At 43.1% G+C, this 20,834-nt stretch overlaps 1 protein-coding gene across 2 annotated transcripts in view; it reads right to left on the reverse strand.

The window, feature by feature from the left end:
* The window catches only part of PSIP1 (PC4 and SRSF1 interacting protein 1), a 65,638-nt gene extending 44,804 nt beyond the window's left edge, over positions 1-20,834 (reverse strand). The window contains exons 1-5 of one of the 2 annotated variants that reach the window (XM_084628109.1): positions 20,703-20,834; positions 19,648-19,789; positions 18,094-18,170; positions 11,189-11,327; positions 36-152 (exon numbers count right to left, since the gene is read on the reverse strand). In XM_084628109.1, the coding sequence (XP_084484235.1) occupies positions 36-152; positions 11,189-11,327; positions 18,094-18,170; positions 19,648-19,719 (405 nt within the window). In that variant the 5' untranslated portion in view covers positions 19,720-19,789; positions 20,703-20,834. Of the gene's footprint in view, positions 1-35; positions 153-11,188; positions 11,328-18,093; positions 18,171-19,647; positions 19,790-20,653 lie in introns of both variants that reach the window. The other variant, XM_084628110.1, reaches the window with a different exon arrangement.

Genomic DNA, 20,834 nt, shown 5'->3' on the forward strand with positions numbered 1-20,834 from the left:
CAGATACCAAACAGTTAATTTACATAGTCACTTACTTTGGGGACTGTAGACTTTCTCCTTTTGGTTCCTACTTTTTCTTCACTTCCCTCAGTAGGCTCTTGACAGCTTTCTTCAACAGTCTCTTTATCGGTGTTGTTAACAGTTGGATGCGACTTTAAGACAAAAACATTACCACATTTATGAAGTCAAATAATTTACTGAAGTAATGAATAATAATTACATTAAAGTTGCACGGTTGGGTTTAAAATTAAAAATCAAATTTTCTTTACCTGTATTATAAGTGATTTTTTTTTAATTTAGTTTTTTCCACTATAGCCGATTTTAAAATTTCTCTCAAATGAGACAATGAAAATAACATTCAAATTTAACGTTCACAGTTCCCATGCACTACCAGTAAGTTGTGTTTAGACAACAAGCATTGCAAGGGAAGATTTACTTAAAAAGTTTCCATTAACATTTGATTAAAGACTGGAAAACTTTTGAGCCACGTACAACTGAGTAATATCCTTAGCACACCAAAACTCAATTCCACCATAATGTAACATTTCCTATCCCCTACTGAACACAAAGCATACTCCAGAAGCATTTCCTTGCACATCCCTATATGTGTGATTGTGCCATTTAGTAATCCTCAACCGATGCAAGAAACTGACAACCATTATTTAAAACTTCTTGGGCTATATGAAGGGGCATTAGATAAAAGTTTGTAGTTTGGCTACAACCTGATCCACTTCTAAGACTGGCTATCAATAGTAGATGAATTATAAGCTAATGATTATTTTCAGGAAAAGCATATGGATCAAAAATATTCTTTGATGCAATGAAGGTGGAAAGGATAGCACTAGAACTATGGAAATAAACAGAGAAGGGAAAATCACGTACCTTTAATTCTGCTTCTCTATAGATAATATTGTGCATAAGTCTCACTCCTAGGACTTATATCCTCTGTACAAGGATAGAATGCCCCTCTTAATTTTTTTCCCTCTTGAGGGAAGTGGTTTTGGATTAGAGCCCAAAGCCTCCATACTAGCAGCTGGAAGCTATCCCCAGCAAAGTATAAATGCTGCCCTCTGAACATTCAAGCCAGTTCCTTCAGTTGTAGCAGAGTAACAAAACTCTGCTATAGTTAAGGTTAAGACTGGCTTTCTGCTTAAAACTCAGCTCTGTGCTCTAAAATCCTATGGTTGCTTAGATTGCCTTGAAATTTACTGTGCCTCAAAGGAGGTGTGGGATTGATCAAACCAGGGCTCAGACCACTGCACCATGGTCTCAAATGCTCGAAGTTACCCCCAACAGAATTTGTGGTCCTTTGAGGGAAACCAAGTTACAATGATATTCCAAAAAAGAGTTTCTCTCTCCACTTTAGGTGCTTGTGAAGACTCACGGGCCTGTTTGTAGGATCAATAGATTAATCTGAGCACATTCAGACAAAGGCTAACTAACTGGAAAATTAACCTTTTAATCACAGGACCTGGGAGGCTCTGAGGGAATAGCATAATCCTTGAATCCAAATACCACCCCACGCACACAGCTCAAATCCAGCCTAATGCAGAAATCTGAAGTAAAAAAGCAGGCATAATGCTCCAATCTACCTCTAGCAAAGGGGATTTTAAAGGTGGAGGGAGAGGGATGTGATTTGAGTACAGCAGAAAAGTCAGAAAACCGTGAACCTATTGTTTGAAAATACACTACACAAGAAAATTGTCACTGGGGAGGGTGATGAGCAGTGAAAAGTAGGTGTGAATAGGAGGAGAGGGTTTGGGGGAGGTCATGGTGACTAGAGGAAAGGTGAGAGACACTGGGAAGAGGGATATGGGAGTGAATGACAGGAGGACTGGGGGAGAACAGGGGCAAGGGAGCCTGTCAGCTCCACTTTCCCCTTGTGTGTGTGCACCACAACCTGAGGCCCCTACTCATCTATGGTGGTCTGCCCTCCCTCATGTGAGCCAGGTTCTGGAGGTAGCTTTTCTGTGGGTGTCTGAGCCATGCTCCTTAATCCCTTCCTGTGATCCAGGGGTAACTGCTGACATAGCGGAGTGAGAGCCCTGCTAACCGCCCACAAAGGGAAGCGAGAGCCCTGCTCCCTGCCTTCAATGTGTGCCTGCCAGGATCTGGGGGTCCCTGCCCATTTATGGGAGTCTGACACCCACATCCCTGTTCCCCTCTCATGACAGCCAGGTGGCAGAGCTTGCCTTTGATGGTGTCTGAGCCCCTCTCCCTACCCCCCTGTGAGCTGTAGAAGCCCTACCCTATCCCCACTGCTGAAACTGAGGTGAGGAGCTGAGAATGGGCGTTTGACACACATCAGAAACTTTCCAGTACTGAGGTGTGGGGAAGGGAACATTCACTGACTTTTGATGCAGTTCAAACTTCTCAGAGCTATTATTTCATGCTGTATTCATCTCCAGTGGGTATTCTCTTTCATCTGAGAACATATCATTGAAATTAATGAGCCAATTAAAACCTCTCTGAGACTTCAGGTTTTAAAGTTTGAAACCTACTCTGGCAGAAATCTGAGAATGAACTGTAAACTACAGGGAAAAATCTACTTCCTCACAGTTTGTTTGTGGTTTGTTTTTTAAATGAGTACAGAAAAATATTCTGAAAGTGCTGAAACTTTTTGAAAAGAAAATAAATTACACGAGTGGTCACTGGGAGGCAAGGAGTTATTGGAGTACAGTATTAGGTGGTAATAAGGGAAAAAGGGGTTTGGTCTGCAGCAAGGGATGAGGGATAAATGGGAATAGGTGTAGGGGAAGGAAGAAGATACGAGGGATTGGGAAATATAAGGGCTAGTAGAGGAAGTTGGGGGTTTATGAATGGAAAGGCCTGTCACCCCTGAATTCTCCTCTTCTACGTATGTGCTAGGATCTAGTGGAGCCCTACCCTTTGCAGGGGTCTGATTCTTCTCCCCCTCTTGATGCAGCAGTTCTCCTCCAGGGGTCTGCGGCCCACTAGGGATCTGAGTGCTGTTTCAGGGGCTTGGCCAAGCAAGGCCGATCAGAGTCCCGAAGGGGCTGGAGCCCCTGTGCCCCGGCAGAAGATGCCATGTTGGGCTGAAGCCCAGCACTCCCCAGCCCTATGGGATGAAAGCCCTGAGCTACCTCCCCCTCCCCACCTCAAGGGGCAGAAGCCTTGAGCTCCCTTGCTCATCGGGCTCCCAAGGCTCTTTCCCAGACCTGCAGGGCAGAAGCTCTCTCTCCTCCACACAGCTGAAGCATGTTGGGGGGGCCTCTGAAAGATAAAGGTTGAGACCTCATCTTGATGTGTTTGAGCCCTTCTCTGCCATGAGCCTGAATGGGGGAGGGGGGAGGAAGGGGGAGACGCAAAAATTTAAACATCTAGAAATCCAGAAAAAAAAATTAAGATACACATCACCTCAAAGTGGGGACTGCCGGGGGGGGAGAGCTTGGAGTGGACCCAGTGGACTTGGGGCATGGCTAGGAAAGCCTGGCTGAAGCAAGGGCAGGAGTCCCAGCTCGAGGTGAGTGGTAGGAATGAAGGGTCCATCTGAATATGCAGGTTCGGCTACATAACCAAGGTAGCATGCAGCCCTCCAATAAGCCATGGCCTGTGATGTGTGTGCAGAAGCAGAAAGAAGGGAGCAAAATCTTACACCGTTTCTACAGTGCCAATTAATGGCTTAATACAGGGGTTCTCAAACCGGGGGTTGTGAGGTTTGTATGTGGGGGTCGTGAGCTGTCAGCCTCCACCCCAAACCCTGCTTCGCCTCCAGCATTTATAATAGTGTTAAATATATATATAAAAAATTGTTTTTCATTTATAAGGAGGGGGTGCATTCAGAGGCTTGCTGTGTGAAAGGGGTCACCAATAAAAAAGTTTGAGAACCACTGGCTTAATGGGATGGGAAGGGGAGTGAGGAGCTGGAAAAGAGCACATATAGTGACAGACTATAAAAAAGGAAATAAGGACAACCCAGGGAATTACAGACCAGTCAGCTTAACATCTGTTAATGGAGCAAATAATTAAGCAGTCAATTTGCAAACATCCAGAAGATAATAAGGTGATAAGTAACAGTCAGCATGGATTTGTCAAGAACCAATCATGTCAAACTAACCTGATAGCTTTCTTTGACAGGGTAAAAAGAAAAGGGGTACTTGTGGCACCTTAGAGACTAACCAATTTATTTGAGCATAAGCTTTCGTGAGCTACAGCTCACTTCATTGGATGCATACTGTGGAAAGTGTAGAAGATCTTTTTATACACACAAAGCATGAAAAAATACCTCCCCCCATCTCCTGCTGGTAATAGCTTATCTGAAGTGATCACTCTCCTTACAATGTGTATAGTAACCTGGATTTGTGCTGGAAATGGCCCAACTTGATTATCATACACATTATAAGGAGAGTGGTCACTTTAGATAAGCTATTACCAGCAGGAGATTGGGGGAGGGGAGAAGAGATTTTTTCATGCTTTGTGTGTATAAAAAGATCTTCTACACTTTCCACAGTATGCATCCGATGAAGTGAGCTGTAGCTCATGAAAGCTTATGCTCAAATAAATTGGTTAGTCTCTAAGGTGCCACAAGTACTCCTTTTCTTTTTGCGAATACAGACTAACACGGCTGTTACTCTGAAATTTGACAGGGTAACAAGCCTTGTTGGCGGGGGGAGGGGGGAGAAGCAGTAGATGTGGTATATCTTGACTTTAGTAAAGCTTTTGACACTGACTCGCATGACCTTCTCATAAACAAACTAGGAAAATGCAACCTAGATGGAGTCACTATAAGGTGGGTGCATAACCGGTTGGAAAACCATTCCCAGAGAGTCGTTCTCTGTGGTTCACAGTCATGCTGGAAGGACATAACAAGTGGGGTCCCGCAGGGATTAGTTCTGGGTCTGGTTCTGTTCAATAACTTCATCAATGATTTAGATAATGGCATAATGAGTACACTTATAAAGTTTGCGAATGATACCAAGCTGGGAGAGGTTGCAAGTGCTTTGGAGGATAAGATTAAAATTCAAAATGATCTGGACAAACTAGAGAAATGGTCTGAAGTAAATAGGATGAAATTCACTAAGGACAAATGCATAGTATTCCACTTAGGAAGGAACAATCAGTTGCACACATACAAAATGAGAAATGACTGCCTTGGAAGGAGTACTGGGGAAAGGGATTTGGGGTCATAGTGGACCACAAGCTAAATATGAGTCAACAGTGTAACGCTGTTGCAAAAAAACAAAAAAACATCCATCCATCATTCTGGGATGTATTAGCAGGAGTGTTGTAAGCAAGACATGAAGTAATTCTTCTGCTCTAATCTGCACTGATTAGGCCTCAACAGGAATACTGTGTCCAGTTGTGGGCACCACATTTCAGGAAAGATGTGGACAAATTGGAGAGAGTCCAGAGAAGAGTAACAAAAATTATTGAAGGTCTAGAAAACATGACCTATGAGGGAAGATTGAAAAAATTGGGTTTGTATAGCCTGGAAAAGAGAACACTGAGAGGGGACACAATAACAGTTTTCATGTACGTAAAAGGTTGTTACAAGGAGGAGGGAGAAAAATTGTTTTTCTTAACCTGAGGACAGGACAAGAAGCAATGGGCTTAAAATTGCAGCAAGGGAGGTTTAAGTTGGACATTATGAAAAACTTCCTGCCAGGGTGGTTAAGCACTGGAATAAATTGACTAGGGAGATTGTGGAATCTCCATCACTGGAGATTTTTAAGAGCACATTAGACAAACATCAAGAATGATCAAGATAATACTTAGTCCTGCCAGGAGTGCAGGGGACTGGACTAGATGATCTCTCAAGGTCCCTTCCAGTCCTACAAATCAAAGAAATGTTGGCAGGGGAGCTACACGTTACAGGGAATGGTGGGGCAGAGGGTAGAAAAGGAATCTTCTCATATGCTTAAAGTTCCTGCAAAAACTGTTTAGTAAAACTGTCAAGGTTTTGGGCCATAAACCATGGATGAGATTTCTCACTTGCCCTGTCAGCAACTACATACTGCAAATATTTTAAAGCATGACTATTCCATTCCACTATAACAAAATATACATTGAGAGAGGAGCACTGAGGAATCACATAGCAACCGTGTGGCCTGCTAAAAAGAATACTGGACTGAGACTATTCCTAGCTATACCATTGGCCTGCTGAATGACTGCAAGCACGCCACTTCACTCTCTGTGCCTCAGTTTCCTATCTGTAAAAGGGGGATAATGCAAAACTTTTTGAGATCTACTAATGAAAAGCACTATATAAAAGCTAGATCTTTTGATCATTACCTAGCCATGGGAGCACAACAGTTACAAACTTAGCTGAGAACCACAATTGCCTAAATGACCACTAAACATTTAAACTAAATATTTATAAACTAAATAATAAATGTTTATAAACTAAAATATTTTTCTGTTTTAAAAAAACCTAGGAAATTATGAGGCAAAAAACTTGATTAATGCAGAATTACAGTTGCCTAGTGATAGTTTGCGCCCTTCCAGAGCATCAAGTACAGCAAAATTCAAACCTCTGAAAATCAGGAAATACAGAGATCAAATAAAGGTCCATACAACATACATTCTTGCACTCTGCCTTTTTACTATAATGGACAGGAATTACTTCACTTGCCCTACACTCAAACACCGAGTCCACTCCCTTGACAGAATACCACATTTGTAAAATTTAACAATTTCATACCTTTTTACGGCCCCTTCACACTTGCCCACAGGATGCTACCTAACCCTATACTTTCTCCTATTCATCATTAAATCCACATATCACTACTGACAATACCCATGGCAAGAAGATCCCAGTGCCCTGCTACTGACACAATCCTGTCTTGAAATGATGGAGACTGGAATCTCAAGGTGCATCTCTCTCTTTCCTTTGATAAACACATGGGGAGAATCCAATGCAGATCTCCTCCTATCACAATCACAGCTTTTTCAAGCTATTCCAAGTTATTCCACCACCATTCAGCACAGTTAAACTTAACAGTGAAAACAGCTGGAATGCATGCTGCTCCAGTGGCTACTGGGGGACAGAATTAAGGTTCCACAGGCATTTACCTTAACTCTATTTCCTTGTTTTAAGAAGTCTGAGTTTTGCTGAACTTGATATTCTGGAAGGGTAAGAAGCTATCACCTGGCAACTTGAACTCTGCATTAAGTTTTCTGCCGTTTAGTACAGCACAAAGTGAAGCTTCCAGGGGAAAAAAAGCTAATCAAGGGGGAAAAAAAATGTACCTCAAGTAAAAGGACAGAGACCTCTCTGAACAACAAATAAATTCAGCTATCATCTCTGTGACAACAACTCACAGATCAGCCTTGTTACTCTGTACTCATCTCTCCAAACTAAAATCTCAGTCTTTCGGATATCTCTTTCTGGATGTCTGTCATCTTAAGCTCACCATGACCAAAGCAGAGTACTTAATACCCCTGTCCTCCATGCCTAACCCTTTCCCACACCTTGTTAGTAAGAGTGGACACCACAACAACCAACAATCTCCCTGTCTTAGACCTGTAACCTGGGTGTCATTTTTGACTTGGCCCTCTAGATCCTCACATCCAGGCCATATCTAAAACTTGCTGATTTTTCCTGGTTAACGTCTTTTAAGATCCTTCCTCTCCATCCATACAGCTAAAACTCTCATTCACTCCCTCATTTCCTCACATCTTGACTACGGCAATATCATATCTAGCCTTGACAAATGCAGTCTTACCCCACTTCAGAATCATTTTCCTGGCTGGTCATTTTGACCATATCACCTCTCTTTGCATCTCTCCACTGGCTCCCCATTATCTCAAATACAAACTACGTGCGTCTTCATTTCAAGGCCCTTCACTGCCTATCCGCACCCTGAATATCATCGCTCATAAGCTATTGAGAGCTCACCACCCACCTCTGTTTCCAGCCTTCAACACCCACTTGTAAAATTTTCAAACAAGTACTTTCATGCTTTCTCCTGTCTCTCTCCTAAAGCATGGGAAGGGCACTACATAAACATCAGCAAAGCCACCTAATAATTCCCTTTCAATTCCTACCCTAAAATTCTCTTCTGCCAAGATGCCTACAAAAAAACCCTTAACATTAGGCAGTTGGTGTGCTGAAACCACTGACTTCCAGCTTTGTACTCCCCCATTAGTATGTATCTAGCTATTGTCAATTATCTCAGATTGTAGATGTTTGTATTATGTGCTTGTAGCAGAATGGGGCCCTAGTCCTTAACTGCTCTCCTAGGTGCTACCACAAGACAAATGAAAATAAAAAATGAATTTTGCATGGGTAAATGGCCAAATGAGTATCCAATCAGATGATCTCAGAGAATCAGGATTACAGGGTAACGGCTTTTTCTTTACTAAAGATACCATCTGCACAGGATTTTCACTCTTTTAGAGTAATCTAGAGCAGCGATGCTCAAACTGTGGGTTGTGACCCCAAAGTGGGACACAATCCCATTTTAATGGGGTCACCAGGGCAGGCTTTAGACTCGCTAGGGCCCAAGTCTGGGGCTGAAGCTAAAGCCTGAGGGTTTCAGCCTTGAGCAGCTGGGCTCAGGCTTTGGCTTCAGGCCCAGGTGATGGGGCTCGGGCTTTGGCTTCAGCCCCGCATGGGGTCCTGTAGTATTTTTTGTTATCAAAAAGGGGTCGCAGTGCAATGAATTTTAAGAACCGCTGAGCTAGAGGAACATCCTCAAAAGGGATAACTGCTGCAATGTGATGCAACTAAGCCAATACCAAGTGTTAGCAGAGAAGCATATATAAACAGATCCAAGGTACCTCTGTAGGCTCATCGTGCACAGCACGTCATCCAGCTGAATGATCCCAGAACCAGAGAAACAACAACATGCAGAAACTGATCAACAAACAATGAGCACATACTGAAGTTAAAAAACCGCTCTTTTTGTAGAGTGAAAGAATCCAGTCTCCTCCATCTTGCAAATGAGTTCTGGAGTATGGAGAGATCAACACAGAATTCCCTCCTGGAGGTTGAATCCAAGCAAGAGTGCTTTGTGAAAATGTGAAGGACAACATGGTTGCTTTGTAAATGTCTACAATGGAAATGTGAAATCAAACACAAGACTGCAAAATCTACAGGAAGGAATACACAGCAGGAGGCTGTCCAGTTTATGAAGATATATCAAAATAGTCCCTTGATCTATCAGAAGTTGCAAAGAGAGAGACAGTATTTTTTATATAGGGGACAAGCTGGCAGTGTGTTTCGTTGAAGGAAACAAGGATCACAGCCAGGCCTGGCTGAAAGATGCTGGAAGTTCTGTGGGATGAACTTTGCTTTATAAGACATGAAATTATTAAAGTTTAAGTACTAGAATGCATATTATGATTTTATTGTATATGTAACCATTTGTTCCCTATATTTCTATTTACTATCATTTGAATCTCCCCTCATTTTTAAAAAATAAAACAAAAACAATTTTTGTTTTTACTATATCAAACACATCTAAGTGCTGTGTATTAAATGGAGCAGTGATCAGAGGCTAATCTAGTAAGCTGGAGTGTACAACTTCTTTGGGAACAGTGGATCTGTGAATATTGGGAGTGTCCAATGGAACGGGGCCGGACGCTCAAGTAGATGCTCAGAGGCTGGAGTGTTACTATTGCTAGCCTACAGAAGGAGAGCGGAGCCTGCGCAGACTGAGGGAAGTGCTTGTGTTTCATGAATAGTGGAGTCAGGGACCAACCCATGTCAGGCACAGACAAGGCTTCTTCACATTAAGAGGAGGTGGTAGTGAGGTGCCTCACAACCTGGGTACCTCCAGGAAGCATCACAATATCCCATGTTAAAAAGGGCTTTTCAATTACCTAATTTTGTGGGAGTGGGAAGGAGTGATTTAAGGGTATCTAGTCCCATGTAATACAGATGGCAAAGGCCTACAAAGACAGTGGTTGGCCTTGGACCAGTTCATGAAAGCTAAAACAGCTATTAAAACGTATCCTGATGCACTAAGTCTTTAAGACATATGCCGGAAGATGCATATAGGAAGTTTCGTACAGGGCAAGTAAAGGAGTCCAGATGTCCCGACTACACTAAACTTCAGGTCTTTCCATTTGGAATTGTCGGCCTTTCAGGAAGGTTGTCTGAGATGCTAAGTGGGTGGAACATTTTCTCAAAGTCACCACACCTCTGGTCAGAAGACCAGGAAGGGAAGAGTTCCTGGTTTGGCACTATCAAAGGCCAGACCCCCAACCTCTCTTCAGTCATGTTCTTCTTCCTTGCCAGACATATACAATCAGGAGATGTCTTGTGGGGCAGAGCCCACTCCCACATGTGCAGGGCTTCCTGATGTAGGAAGTGGCAAGCTAGTGCTTCCCTGCTTGCTTGTTTGAAAATTGTTTCACAATAGTACCTAAGGGTTCCAATTATGGCTCATTGTCCTAGGCACTGTCCACACAGACAGAAGATGGTGCCTGCTCCTCACAGCTTACAAGTGATATACTTGGATATAAACTAACCCTGTATCGGCTTCCAATCCCAGCCTTGTCACAATTTGGACAGCAGAAGTTTGTACAGGAGGCCAAGAGATGAGGAATCTCTGATACATACAAGGGACTATATCAGTAGGCTTATGTGATGGCTTTTGGAAGACAGAGGCAGGGATAAGTGGGAGATGCCACATTGCTCCCAGCCACTGGAGCAGGAGGACAACACAAGGTAATAAGGTAAAGGAAAATTTGTGCCAAGAGATCACTTGTTGAAATGTTAAGATAATATCTGTAGATCAAAAGTGCTTGGACATACAAACTGACTTATGTAAATGGAAAGAAGGGCAGTAAGCTAAGTTTCCATCAGATCACTGAAGATACCATGAAGCTTAATTCTTAAAAATTAATAAATTTAAAAGCTGAGACCTGCAACATTACCCTGATAACAATCACTAGAAAACTTATAAAAATCATTGTTTTCACAATACCCATGAAACCATTACCAAGTCTTCTAAAAGTTTACCATAGTAAACAGAAATCACTGATCATACCAAAAAATTTCCTCACTCCTACTTATTACTGAAAACCTTAAGACCAATTCTAAACTATAACATTACTGTCCGTCTGACCTGCAATTGAATGAAACTGAGCCATCTATGTCATCTGAGCTATCACTCTACTTTTTCACAACAGCAGGACAATGCAAGGTATTTGACCAGATTAGATTAGAACATCAATAATGCTTACAAGTTTGTAAGCAATACGTACAAAGATCACTTACCTGTTGATGAGAGAATTTTACTTTGGGGTTGTTGTCAATTTCCCATAATCCTTCATTAAAGCCTTTTCTTTTATTTGGTTTACCGTATTTATCTTTATTTTCAGAATATGGGAATATGTCCTTTGGTCCCAAAAATGCCCTGTAAGAAGTGAAAAAGGAAAAATTAACAGGTACATTTTTCTACGCCAACAATTCATTTTAAATTCTTAATACTGCCATATATGAGAAAGAGGGAGAAGGAGACGCGATTGGTTGAAACCCAACTCAGTACTTAAGCATCTGAAGTGATGGAAGAAGTAAGGAAGTAAAGAATAAGAAAGAAAAAAAAAAAAGAAATAAGGGAAGAGTCCTTAAATCTTGAAAATGTCTTGAGATAGTACAGGAGATTATGGCTTCAGGCTAAAGAAACTATCTTGCAACAAGAAGTTTCTGCTGTAAAAAAAAATGTAATTAAAGACTCATGATATATAAGATACACATTCTGCTTTCAGTGTATTCTGTTGTAGTTGTCTTAATTATATTACACAGACAGTCCATATATAATTTCCACTGTGTGTGCATTTTGCACTAGTATAACCCTCTTTCAGTACATACAGGCAAAGAAAGAGATTTTAATTTGTGCTAACTTAAAATGCGTAAAGAAAGTATGTTCTCAACACCTCTGCCTTTAGTGCATAATACATCTGCAGAACAGGAAGCTTATCTAGGAAAATCAAAATGAAAAACAAGGTTGCAAGATCATTATGCTTTTAAGAAGGATGAAAAGCTTTTTTACTTTTAAATGATAGTAGCTCAGACAAGTCAGAGTACGGGGCTATAAAAAGATACAAGTTAACTGATGTACTCATATTCCGTCCAGTCAGTAAACTTTTCTACTATGTCCAGAAATACTTACTCAGATTTTACCAGAACCAATAGTGATTTCCTTAGTCAGCAGCTGAATGTTGAACTGCTTCTTTCCAGCAAAAAAATTAAAGTGAGACCAAAACAAATCAGTATTTCCTCACTATCTACCTCTCAGTATTTGTTGTTTTAAAATATTTTTTCAGTCATGTAGCTTTTTGTCATCTCTAAGAACTGGCCCCCTCGGAGTTAACCAGCAAATACAAAGGGCATTAGAAGTGGCCTCTTCAGAGGTAGACATCAAATATAAAGGGCATTATTAGTGCTTCAGATGCACAACTACATCTCCTTTTCCTTTTAGCACCTTTCCCGTTACATCAAAATCATAGTATCTACAGTGTTCCTTTTTCTATGCAGTACCTGGGAGAACAAGATTTAAAAATAAATACTCAATACTAGTTTTCATTTGACATTGCAGAACACTAAGACACAGTAAATGTCTCCTTGTATTCCTATGTTTCCATGTTAGAATTTCATCGTGCCAATGCATTTGTTGATAATTGCACAATTTGAGAACTCAGTGGTATTTTCTCATGTTCAAACCTGTGCCTGCAATCAGCTCAGTTCAAAGTATAAGCCCAAGACCAAATCATTAAAAAAAAAAAAAAAAAGGTATCGCCTTGTTTTATGAAGCAGTGGTTCATGCCAAGGTTCAATACATAAATTCCAATAAGCTCCACTTTCTCTCTTTTCCACCATCTATAACAAGATCTCTTTGACATGGATGTCCTATTCATGTAGGAAACAAAAGGAGAAGAGTTACAGATCATTTAGGCGACTTTTACATTCATAGATTCCAAAGCCAGAAGGGACAACTGTGATCATCTAGTCTGACTGCTTGTTCAACACAGACCATAGAACTTCAAAGTAATTCCTACAGCATATCTTTTAGAATATCCAATCTTGATTTAAAAATTGGAAGTGATGGAGAATCCAACACGATCCTTGTAAATTGTTCCAATGGTTAATTATTCTGTTAAAAATTTACACCTTATTTCCAACCTGAATTTGTCTAGTTTCAACTTCTAGCCATTGGATCATTATACCTTTCTCTGGTAGACTGAAGAGCCATTATTAAATATTTTCCCCAATGTAGATACTTATAGATTAATCAAGTCACCACTTAACCATCTCTTTATTAAACCAAAGTAGATACAGTCAAGGAGCTCAATCACGATAAGGCACATTTTCTAATCCTTTAAATTATTCTCATAGCTTTTCTCTGAATCCCTCCAATTTATCAGCATCCTCTTTGAATCATGGGCACCAGAACTGGACACAGTATTCCAACCGTGGGCACATCATACGCGCATTTAACTTATGCAAATTCAACTACACACGCTTGGCAAGAAAAGTGACAAGATACCTGTAAATAGTGCAGGCTATTCCGCCCACCATTCCACTCAACGAGTGTATGCCCTGGAGTGAGCGTGAGATGGGAGACGTAAATCTGCTGTTCCCTCAGTGCCTCTCATAGTGTGAGCAACTCGCCGCGCTGAGTGTGATTCTAGTGTTTAAAGATACTGTACGTATTTTTCATACATGGTTCCTAAACGCAAGCCAACTACTTCATCTGGTGCTCAACCGAAGAAACAGTGATCTGTTCCAATGCTGGAGGAAAAACTGGCTGTGTTGGACTTATTGAGAGATGGTATGTTAGTCTCCAAAATGGTGCGTAAATATGGCTGCAACGAATCTAGCATCCGTGCCATCAAGATTCAAGAGAGAGAAATTCGTCAAGCCGTGGCATCAAGTGCTCCAGTAACTGCTAAGGTGACAAGCCAGGTGCGTGATAAGACTTTAGTGCAGACTGAAAAGGCATTAAACTTATGGCTGGAAGACATGATCTGCAAACGTGTACTTATCTATGGCTACACGTTGTGAGAAAAGGCTCTTATGCGTTGTTCAAACCTCCTGCTGAAGAGGGACTGCCTCCTGATGAGGAGGAATTCAAAGCCAGCCAAGGTGGGCTTAATAGTTTTAGGAACCCCTTTAACCTCAAAAACGTGCAGACTACTGGTGAAGCTGCATCTGCCAATGAACAGGCAGCAAAAGCCTACCCCGAACAATTAAAGAAAATCATAGAAGAAAAGGGCGATCTTCCGGAACAAGTTTTTAATGCTGAAGAGACTGGGCTCTTCTGGAAAAAAATGCCCAACCGCACTTACACTTTGAAACCAGAAAGACAAGCCCCTGGCTTCAAAGCAGCTAAAGACCGTGTGACTGTTGTTTTGCGGTAATGCAGCTGCGTATTTAATAAAGCCGGGCTTGCTCTACAGGACTGCAAATCCCCATGCTCTAAAAGGCAAGAACAAAAATCTCCTGCCTGTGTTCTGGCAATCAAATAAAAAGGTTTGGGTGACGGCAGCATTATTTCTGGATTGGTTCCACAAGTTTTTCATTCTGGAGGTCAAATGGTACCTTGAAGAGAAAGGACTTGACTTTGCAGCGTTGCTGATCGTAGACAATGCTCCTGGCCACCCTGTGGCACTCCAGTTTGCACATAATGACGTTGAAGTCATCTTTCTCCCCCCCAATACCACCTCCATCCTCTCAACCAAGGCAGTTTCAAGGCCACGTACACGAGGCTTACGTTCTCACGGATATGTAGCACTATAGATGGTGATCCCAATCTTAATGTGATGGAGTGTTGGAAGTCCTTCAACATTGCCAATTGTATCACGTATATTAAACAGGCAACGGATGCAATCAAGCCTGAAACAGTCAATGCATGTTGGTGAGACCTATGGGAAGAATGTGTGAATGATTTTAAGGGTTTCCTGACCACTGACAAAGAAGTGAGACGCATTGTTCAGGTGGCCGGCCAAGTGGGTGGTGACAGCTTCATCGACATCCTTGAGGAAGAAACTGAAGAATTAATTGACAGCCACAGAGAAACATTCACTAACGAAGAGTTAGAGGAACTGATAAAATTGTCTACAGAAGACGAAGATGATAATGACGAACAGGAAGAGCCAGCAAGTTGGAATCTTCATAAATTTGCTGAAGTGTTCCAAGCAGCGAAACACTTGAATTATTTAATTTCTGAATACGATCCCTCTATGGAACAAAGCCTCAAAATCACATGTAGTATTACGGACTATTTGAGACCATATCAAGAAATGTTTGAGCAGCTCAAGAGACAACAGCGATAGTTGTCGATCACCATGTTTTTCACGGAAAAACAACCAGCAGCAGATGAGCCTACGCAATCAAATTCTCGAGTTGAACCAGTTGAACTCGAGTTGAACTCACTCTCCATCACCCAAGCTCTCCATCGCCTCCGTCTCCCGGATTGACATCAAGCCCTGACGACCCCCTGTAAATACCCCCCTGTAATTAAAAATACAGTACTGTAAAATCATATTTTGCCTATGTACTCTTTATTATATACTCTACATTACTGTATACATTATACATATTACGGTACAGGGTTGTATACACAAAACCATGTACAGTATACTGTACTTTATGGGCGATTTAAGGGATTTTCAAGGGTAATTTTGACTATACGTGATTTTCGCCTTACGCGCTGACTTTAGAACCTAACCTCCACGTAAGATGCGACTCCACTGTATATATTTCCTACTCCACTCCACTGTATATATTTCCTACTCCAACTGTACATATGCGGTCCACAAAAAGTTTCAAGTGTTAATTTTATGGAATTTCTTAAAGTCAGAAACTTTTGTCTATGACTAATCACACACACACACAAAAAATCTGTTTTTTTGGACTAATATAACAAAAAAATATTAACAAATTTCCACCAGCAAAGATGGACAAAACAAAAACTAAGAATATCAATATGTTTCTTATTATTTTGCTTCTAAAGGTACTACACTGGATTGCTATACGGGAAGGAATCCAAAGATGAGAAGATTAACAACGATCACTTCCCATTCACTGCAAACCAGGAGACACTCAAACCTAGAGTTGCATGAAATTTATCATGCAAATTCATACTAATGGTTAGTAAACTGCAAACCACTACTATGTTACATAAAAGTTAGGAAATAATTGTTTGAGGTTTTTTTCTGGTTTTGTGTGGTGGTTCTTCCCCAATCCTGGCCAGAGAGAAATGCACAAGAGCGCTTTGGAGCCAGGAAACCATCACTCCTTATGTATTCCAGAAAGATTGTTTTGCATGACAAAGCTAATGCTTGATGGCCTGGAAAGCAGGGGACTTGAACTTCAAAGCAGTGGACTGCCTTCAGTTTTATAAAATGTAGAGCAATATATTACATTAGTGCAGTCCTGTGAAAACTGTGAAGGTGTATCTTGTGGAGTTCTTCATAGGCACAGGGGTCAGCATGCTGCAGAATCAAGGCCAAAGTGTATAAAATTATTTAATTGAAAATGTACAGAAAATTGTTAGCTCCAACTATTATATGATGAACCACTGATTTTCCACCTACTGCTGTATAGATTACATAGCTCAAATCTAATTTTTGTTTGACATGCCCCATAATTAGTATACTCCCATACTGGTGGATCTACTCTTTCTGATGGTTATTCAATGCCCTCTGCACTTGCCGCTAATGAAATGTTCAGGAGTAGGAATGAAGAACTCTGGGTTAGGAATAAAGGTTAGAAGGAGAGAAATGCTGGGGAGCAGGGAAACATATTGCACATTGCAACACTGTAAGGTATGAGAGCCTATGAGAAATCTGTAATAATGTAACAGTGAATTTACCACACTACCAAACATAGGGTTGACCATATTTTAATTCTGTAGCAGTAACTTTTTAAAAAAGCACCTAAGTTAGGAGCCTAAATCATATTGGAAGATGGAACTTGAGCTTTTGAAAATTTTGCCCAAGATCTTTGAATGTTATTTATGTGGGCTCATGTAGATTTCTTACTGCTCTACATGCCCCTAAAAATCAATATGCAGGTGCATTCTGGAATACTAATAAAAAGCAGCAAGTGGTGGAATCAAGAATGGCATTTAATCAGTGAGGGAAGGAACAGACAGGTGGTATTCTTATTCATATTGCTGTAGTGCCAAAACAAACCAAAAAAGGTTGAGCTCCATTGTATAGAACTTAGCTCACACACATAGGAAGACCTGGTCCCTTCCCTGAAGAGCTTTTAATCAAATTTAAGACAAGATACAATAAGTGTAAACAAACCTGATCCTGCAGAGATCTGTGAGGGAGGATAGGATAGTGATAGGAATTGGACAACATGAACCAAATGTGCACACAACAGTTCTTTTTTTTTTAAATTAGTATAAAGTGGAAACCTAGTCAGTGGGGATTGCTGCCATTTTTGTTTATGTAGATCCTATAATTTAATAACTACAACTTTCTTTTCTTTTCTTTGAGAACAAAATAAAAGACGATGCTCAAGGCCAAAATTAGTACTATAGTTCAGCGGTTCTCAAACTTTGGGTCGGGATCCCAAAGTGGGTCACAACCCCATTTTAATGGGGACGCTGGGGCTGGTCTGGCTTAAACTTGCTGGGACCCGGGGCCAAAGCCCACGGGCCTCAGCCCTGGGCAACAGGACTCAGGTTACAGGTCCCCTGCTTGGGGCTGAAGCCCTTGGACTTTGACTTTGGCCCTCCCGCCTGGGGAGACGGGGCTTGCGTGGGCTCAAGCTTCAGTTACCCCTCCTGGTGTCCTGTAGTTATATTTGTTTTCAGAAGGGCGGGTCACATTGCAATGAAGTTTGAGAACCCCTGCTATAGTGAAAACAAAACAGAATAGGGGGCAGTCTAGTCATAATAACCCTTTGTTTTTATTGACTAGGAAAAGAGCTCCCTGACATCTCATGGAATGGTTACAGTCGAGAGCTCCCCTCAGTATTTCATGGTAGATGTGAAGACCAAGCAGCCTTCTTTTAAGCTGCCTATCTTTCTGATAAAGTTTAGGTGAGGAAAAGTTTGCCTATTTCTGAATATTATTTGTGAATGCCTCCCATACAGGTAGGCTGTGAAATTACTTTTAAGATATTCTGCAATGAAAATGACGTGCTCTTTAGTCTAAAAAACTTACGTCTCATGTGTTCCAAAAAAGAAAATAGGCATTTTATTTGTAGGAGGTTTCACTGCTCCATCAGGAACTTCATCCACCTAAGGGAAAAAAATTACATTATGATAATTAAAATATTTAGTAACAACCAAAAACAATGTGGGGGGACATTTTAAAATGTCATTAAATCTGAAAAATACAATCAGGTGGTCCACGCTTTTATATCACGCTTTTATCCAAAGCGCTTTACAATAGTTAGCTAACGCTACAAACAACATTTGGAAAGATCATTAAGTGGTCCACTTAGGAATTTTCAAGTGGTCCGCAAAAAAAAAAAAGTTTGAGAACCACTGCCTAATGTAACAAAAAAAGTCCAATAAAGGTCAATATACCTCAAAACTAATGTTTGCTTAAAAAAAAAAGTACTGGTTAGAAGCAGTATTGGCTCCCTTAGACACGGTATCTGCTCCTCCAACTGCCACCTCTTCCACAACCACAGCAATGCTTCTCACCCTGTCGAACTGATTACCTGCACTGGCACAACGCATTACATTTAAGAAATAGATAGGACACTAAAAATATTTTACAATTCTTAATCCAGTACTGCATTAATATAAATTATACACTAATCTTTCATCTGTAATCTCAAAACCACCAATTGAAGTACACCAGTCTCTGAAACTTCCAACACTTTAAAGGCTTCTATTAAGGCTGGTGGAGAAAGCAGATTGGCTTACTGTTCAAAAATTAACAGAATACTTAGTGGTACTGTTGCTCCTGCAGGTTTCAGAGCAGGACGCATACCTTCACAGCAATAATGTTTTGTCAAATAAGGCCCCAGGTATTTGGGAAGAGTACTTTGTGTTGTCCACACCCTTGAATACTCCCACAACTTGTTACACTACCATACTATAGTCCTCATTACTAACGTCTAACTTGAGGGTCACCTACTTAATACAATGCAGTGCCACTTGATCACGCTAAAATGGTAAAAAAATGGAATACTTTGTTTTATCTGTAAATATCTGCACTCTTTCCACCCCCCAAAAAAATGCTATGTAGAAAAAGTTTTAGGTGACTGAATGTGACGCTGTAGGAAGTTCACTGAGAGATTTTTGCTGCTTCAACACCCGCTTTCAGTAAACTATATTTCAAAATTGGTGTATCACAGAAAATCTCCCATTGGACTTTGGCAAAAAGTCACAGAAAGCTAGAGAAACCAATGAGAGCTGATGAAAATGCTGCCATTTCGGTGTGTGTGTCACAAGCAGAGAGGCTTAAAAAACGAAGAGTAAAACACAGTGTGTGGGTTACTTCCAGCAGCACCACCAGGCCCACCCCTGCACGAGGGAAACCTGCTCATGTGCTATACATCTACAGATACGCACCCCTTAAGATGGGAAACAAAAACTGCACCACCCAAAGAGACAGTCTGCTATGAACGAACGTTTATCTGCCATGGAGCGATAGACTGGACTGAGGATGGAGAGACAGGCAGGGAAATGCAGCAGGAGAAAGCGCAGGTGAGCGGAGGAGGCGGCAGCAATGGGGGGGGGGGGCGGCGGAGGGGGGGCTTACCCTGGCCGGCCAATGGGGGTAACCTTTCATCTTGGCAAAGATCAAGTCTCCCGGTTTGAAATCTCGGCTCATGTTTTCGGACAAATGTGGCGGCTGTGGCTGAGGCGAATGGCACGGGCGCTCCCCGCCGGCTGAGATCCCGCTGCGGAGGTGGACACGGCGAGTCAAGGGAGCTCTGCCTCCCCTCAGGGCAGTCCCGCTGCCCGGCGGGGGTGCTTAGAGGGACCTGCCTGCCAAACCACCCCACTCCCCCCCACCGCCCGGCTGCCCCCTCCCCGGGGCGCTCAGAGCCCCCTCCCTTCCAATGCGCGCAGCGCCCCCCCCCCGCCCTCGCGCGCAGCCCACCTTCCCAAGCGCGCATTCCCCCCCCCCCCGCCCTCGCGCGCAGCCCACCTTCCCAAGCGCGCATTTCCCCCCCCCCGCCCTCGCGCGCAGCCCACCTTCCCAAGCGCGCATTTCCCCCCCCCCCGCCCTCGCGCGCAGCCCACCTTCCCAAGCGCGCATTTCCCCCCCCCCGCCCTCGCGCGCAGCCCACCTTCCCAAGCGCGCATTTCCCCCCCCCCCGCCCTCGCGCGCAGCCCACCTTCCCAAGCGCGCATTTCCCCCCCCCGCCCTCGCGCGCAGCCCACCTTCCCAAGCGCGCATTTCCCCCCCCGCCCTCGCGCGCAGCCCACCTTCCCAAGCGCGCATTCCCCCCCCCGCCCTCGCGCGCAGCCCACCTTCCCAAGCGCGCATTTCCCCCCCCCCGCCCTCGCGCGCAGCCCACCTTCCCAAGCGCGCATTCCCCCCCCCCGCCCTCGCGCGCAGCCCACCTTCCCAAGCGCGCATTTCCCCCCCCCTCGCGCGCAGGCCCCTTCCCAGCGCCCCCTCCCCGACTTCGCCTCCCCGCTCCCCTCCGCGCAGCCCTCCCCTCGACACCCCCCCTCTCCGGCTGCCCCAGGCCAGCGCTGCTCCCCCGCCCGTCCCAGGCCCCGCGCGCGCGGCAGAAAATCCGCCTCTATCTCACCAGCCGCTCGGGGGGGGGGCGCGCGAAACGGCCGCTCCCGCCCTCTTACCTGGCGCGGCCCCGCAGCCCGCTTCCTCCAGCCTACAGCGACCGCCGCGCTGCCTCCCGCTACCCCGGCCCACACCAACTGACACGGACAGGAGGGGACGCGGAGTCCTCAATCTCGGGATGGGGGAGAAAC

This window comes from Lepidochelys olivacea, assembly GCF_965140295.1.
Source record: "Lepidochelys olivacea isolate rLepOli2 genome assembly, chromosome: 5".
Taxonomy (NCBI): Eukaryota; Metazoa; Chordata; order Testudines; family Cheloniidae; genus Lepidochelys; species Lepidochelys olivacea.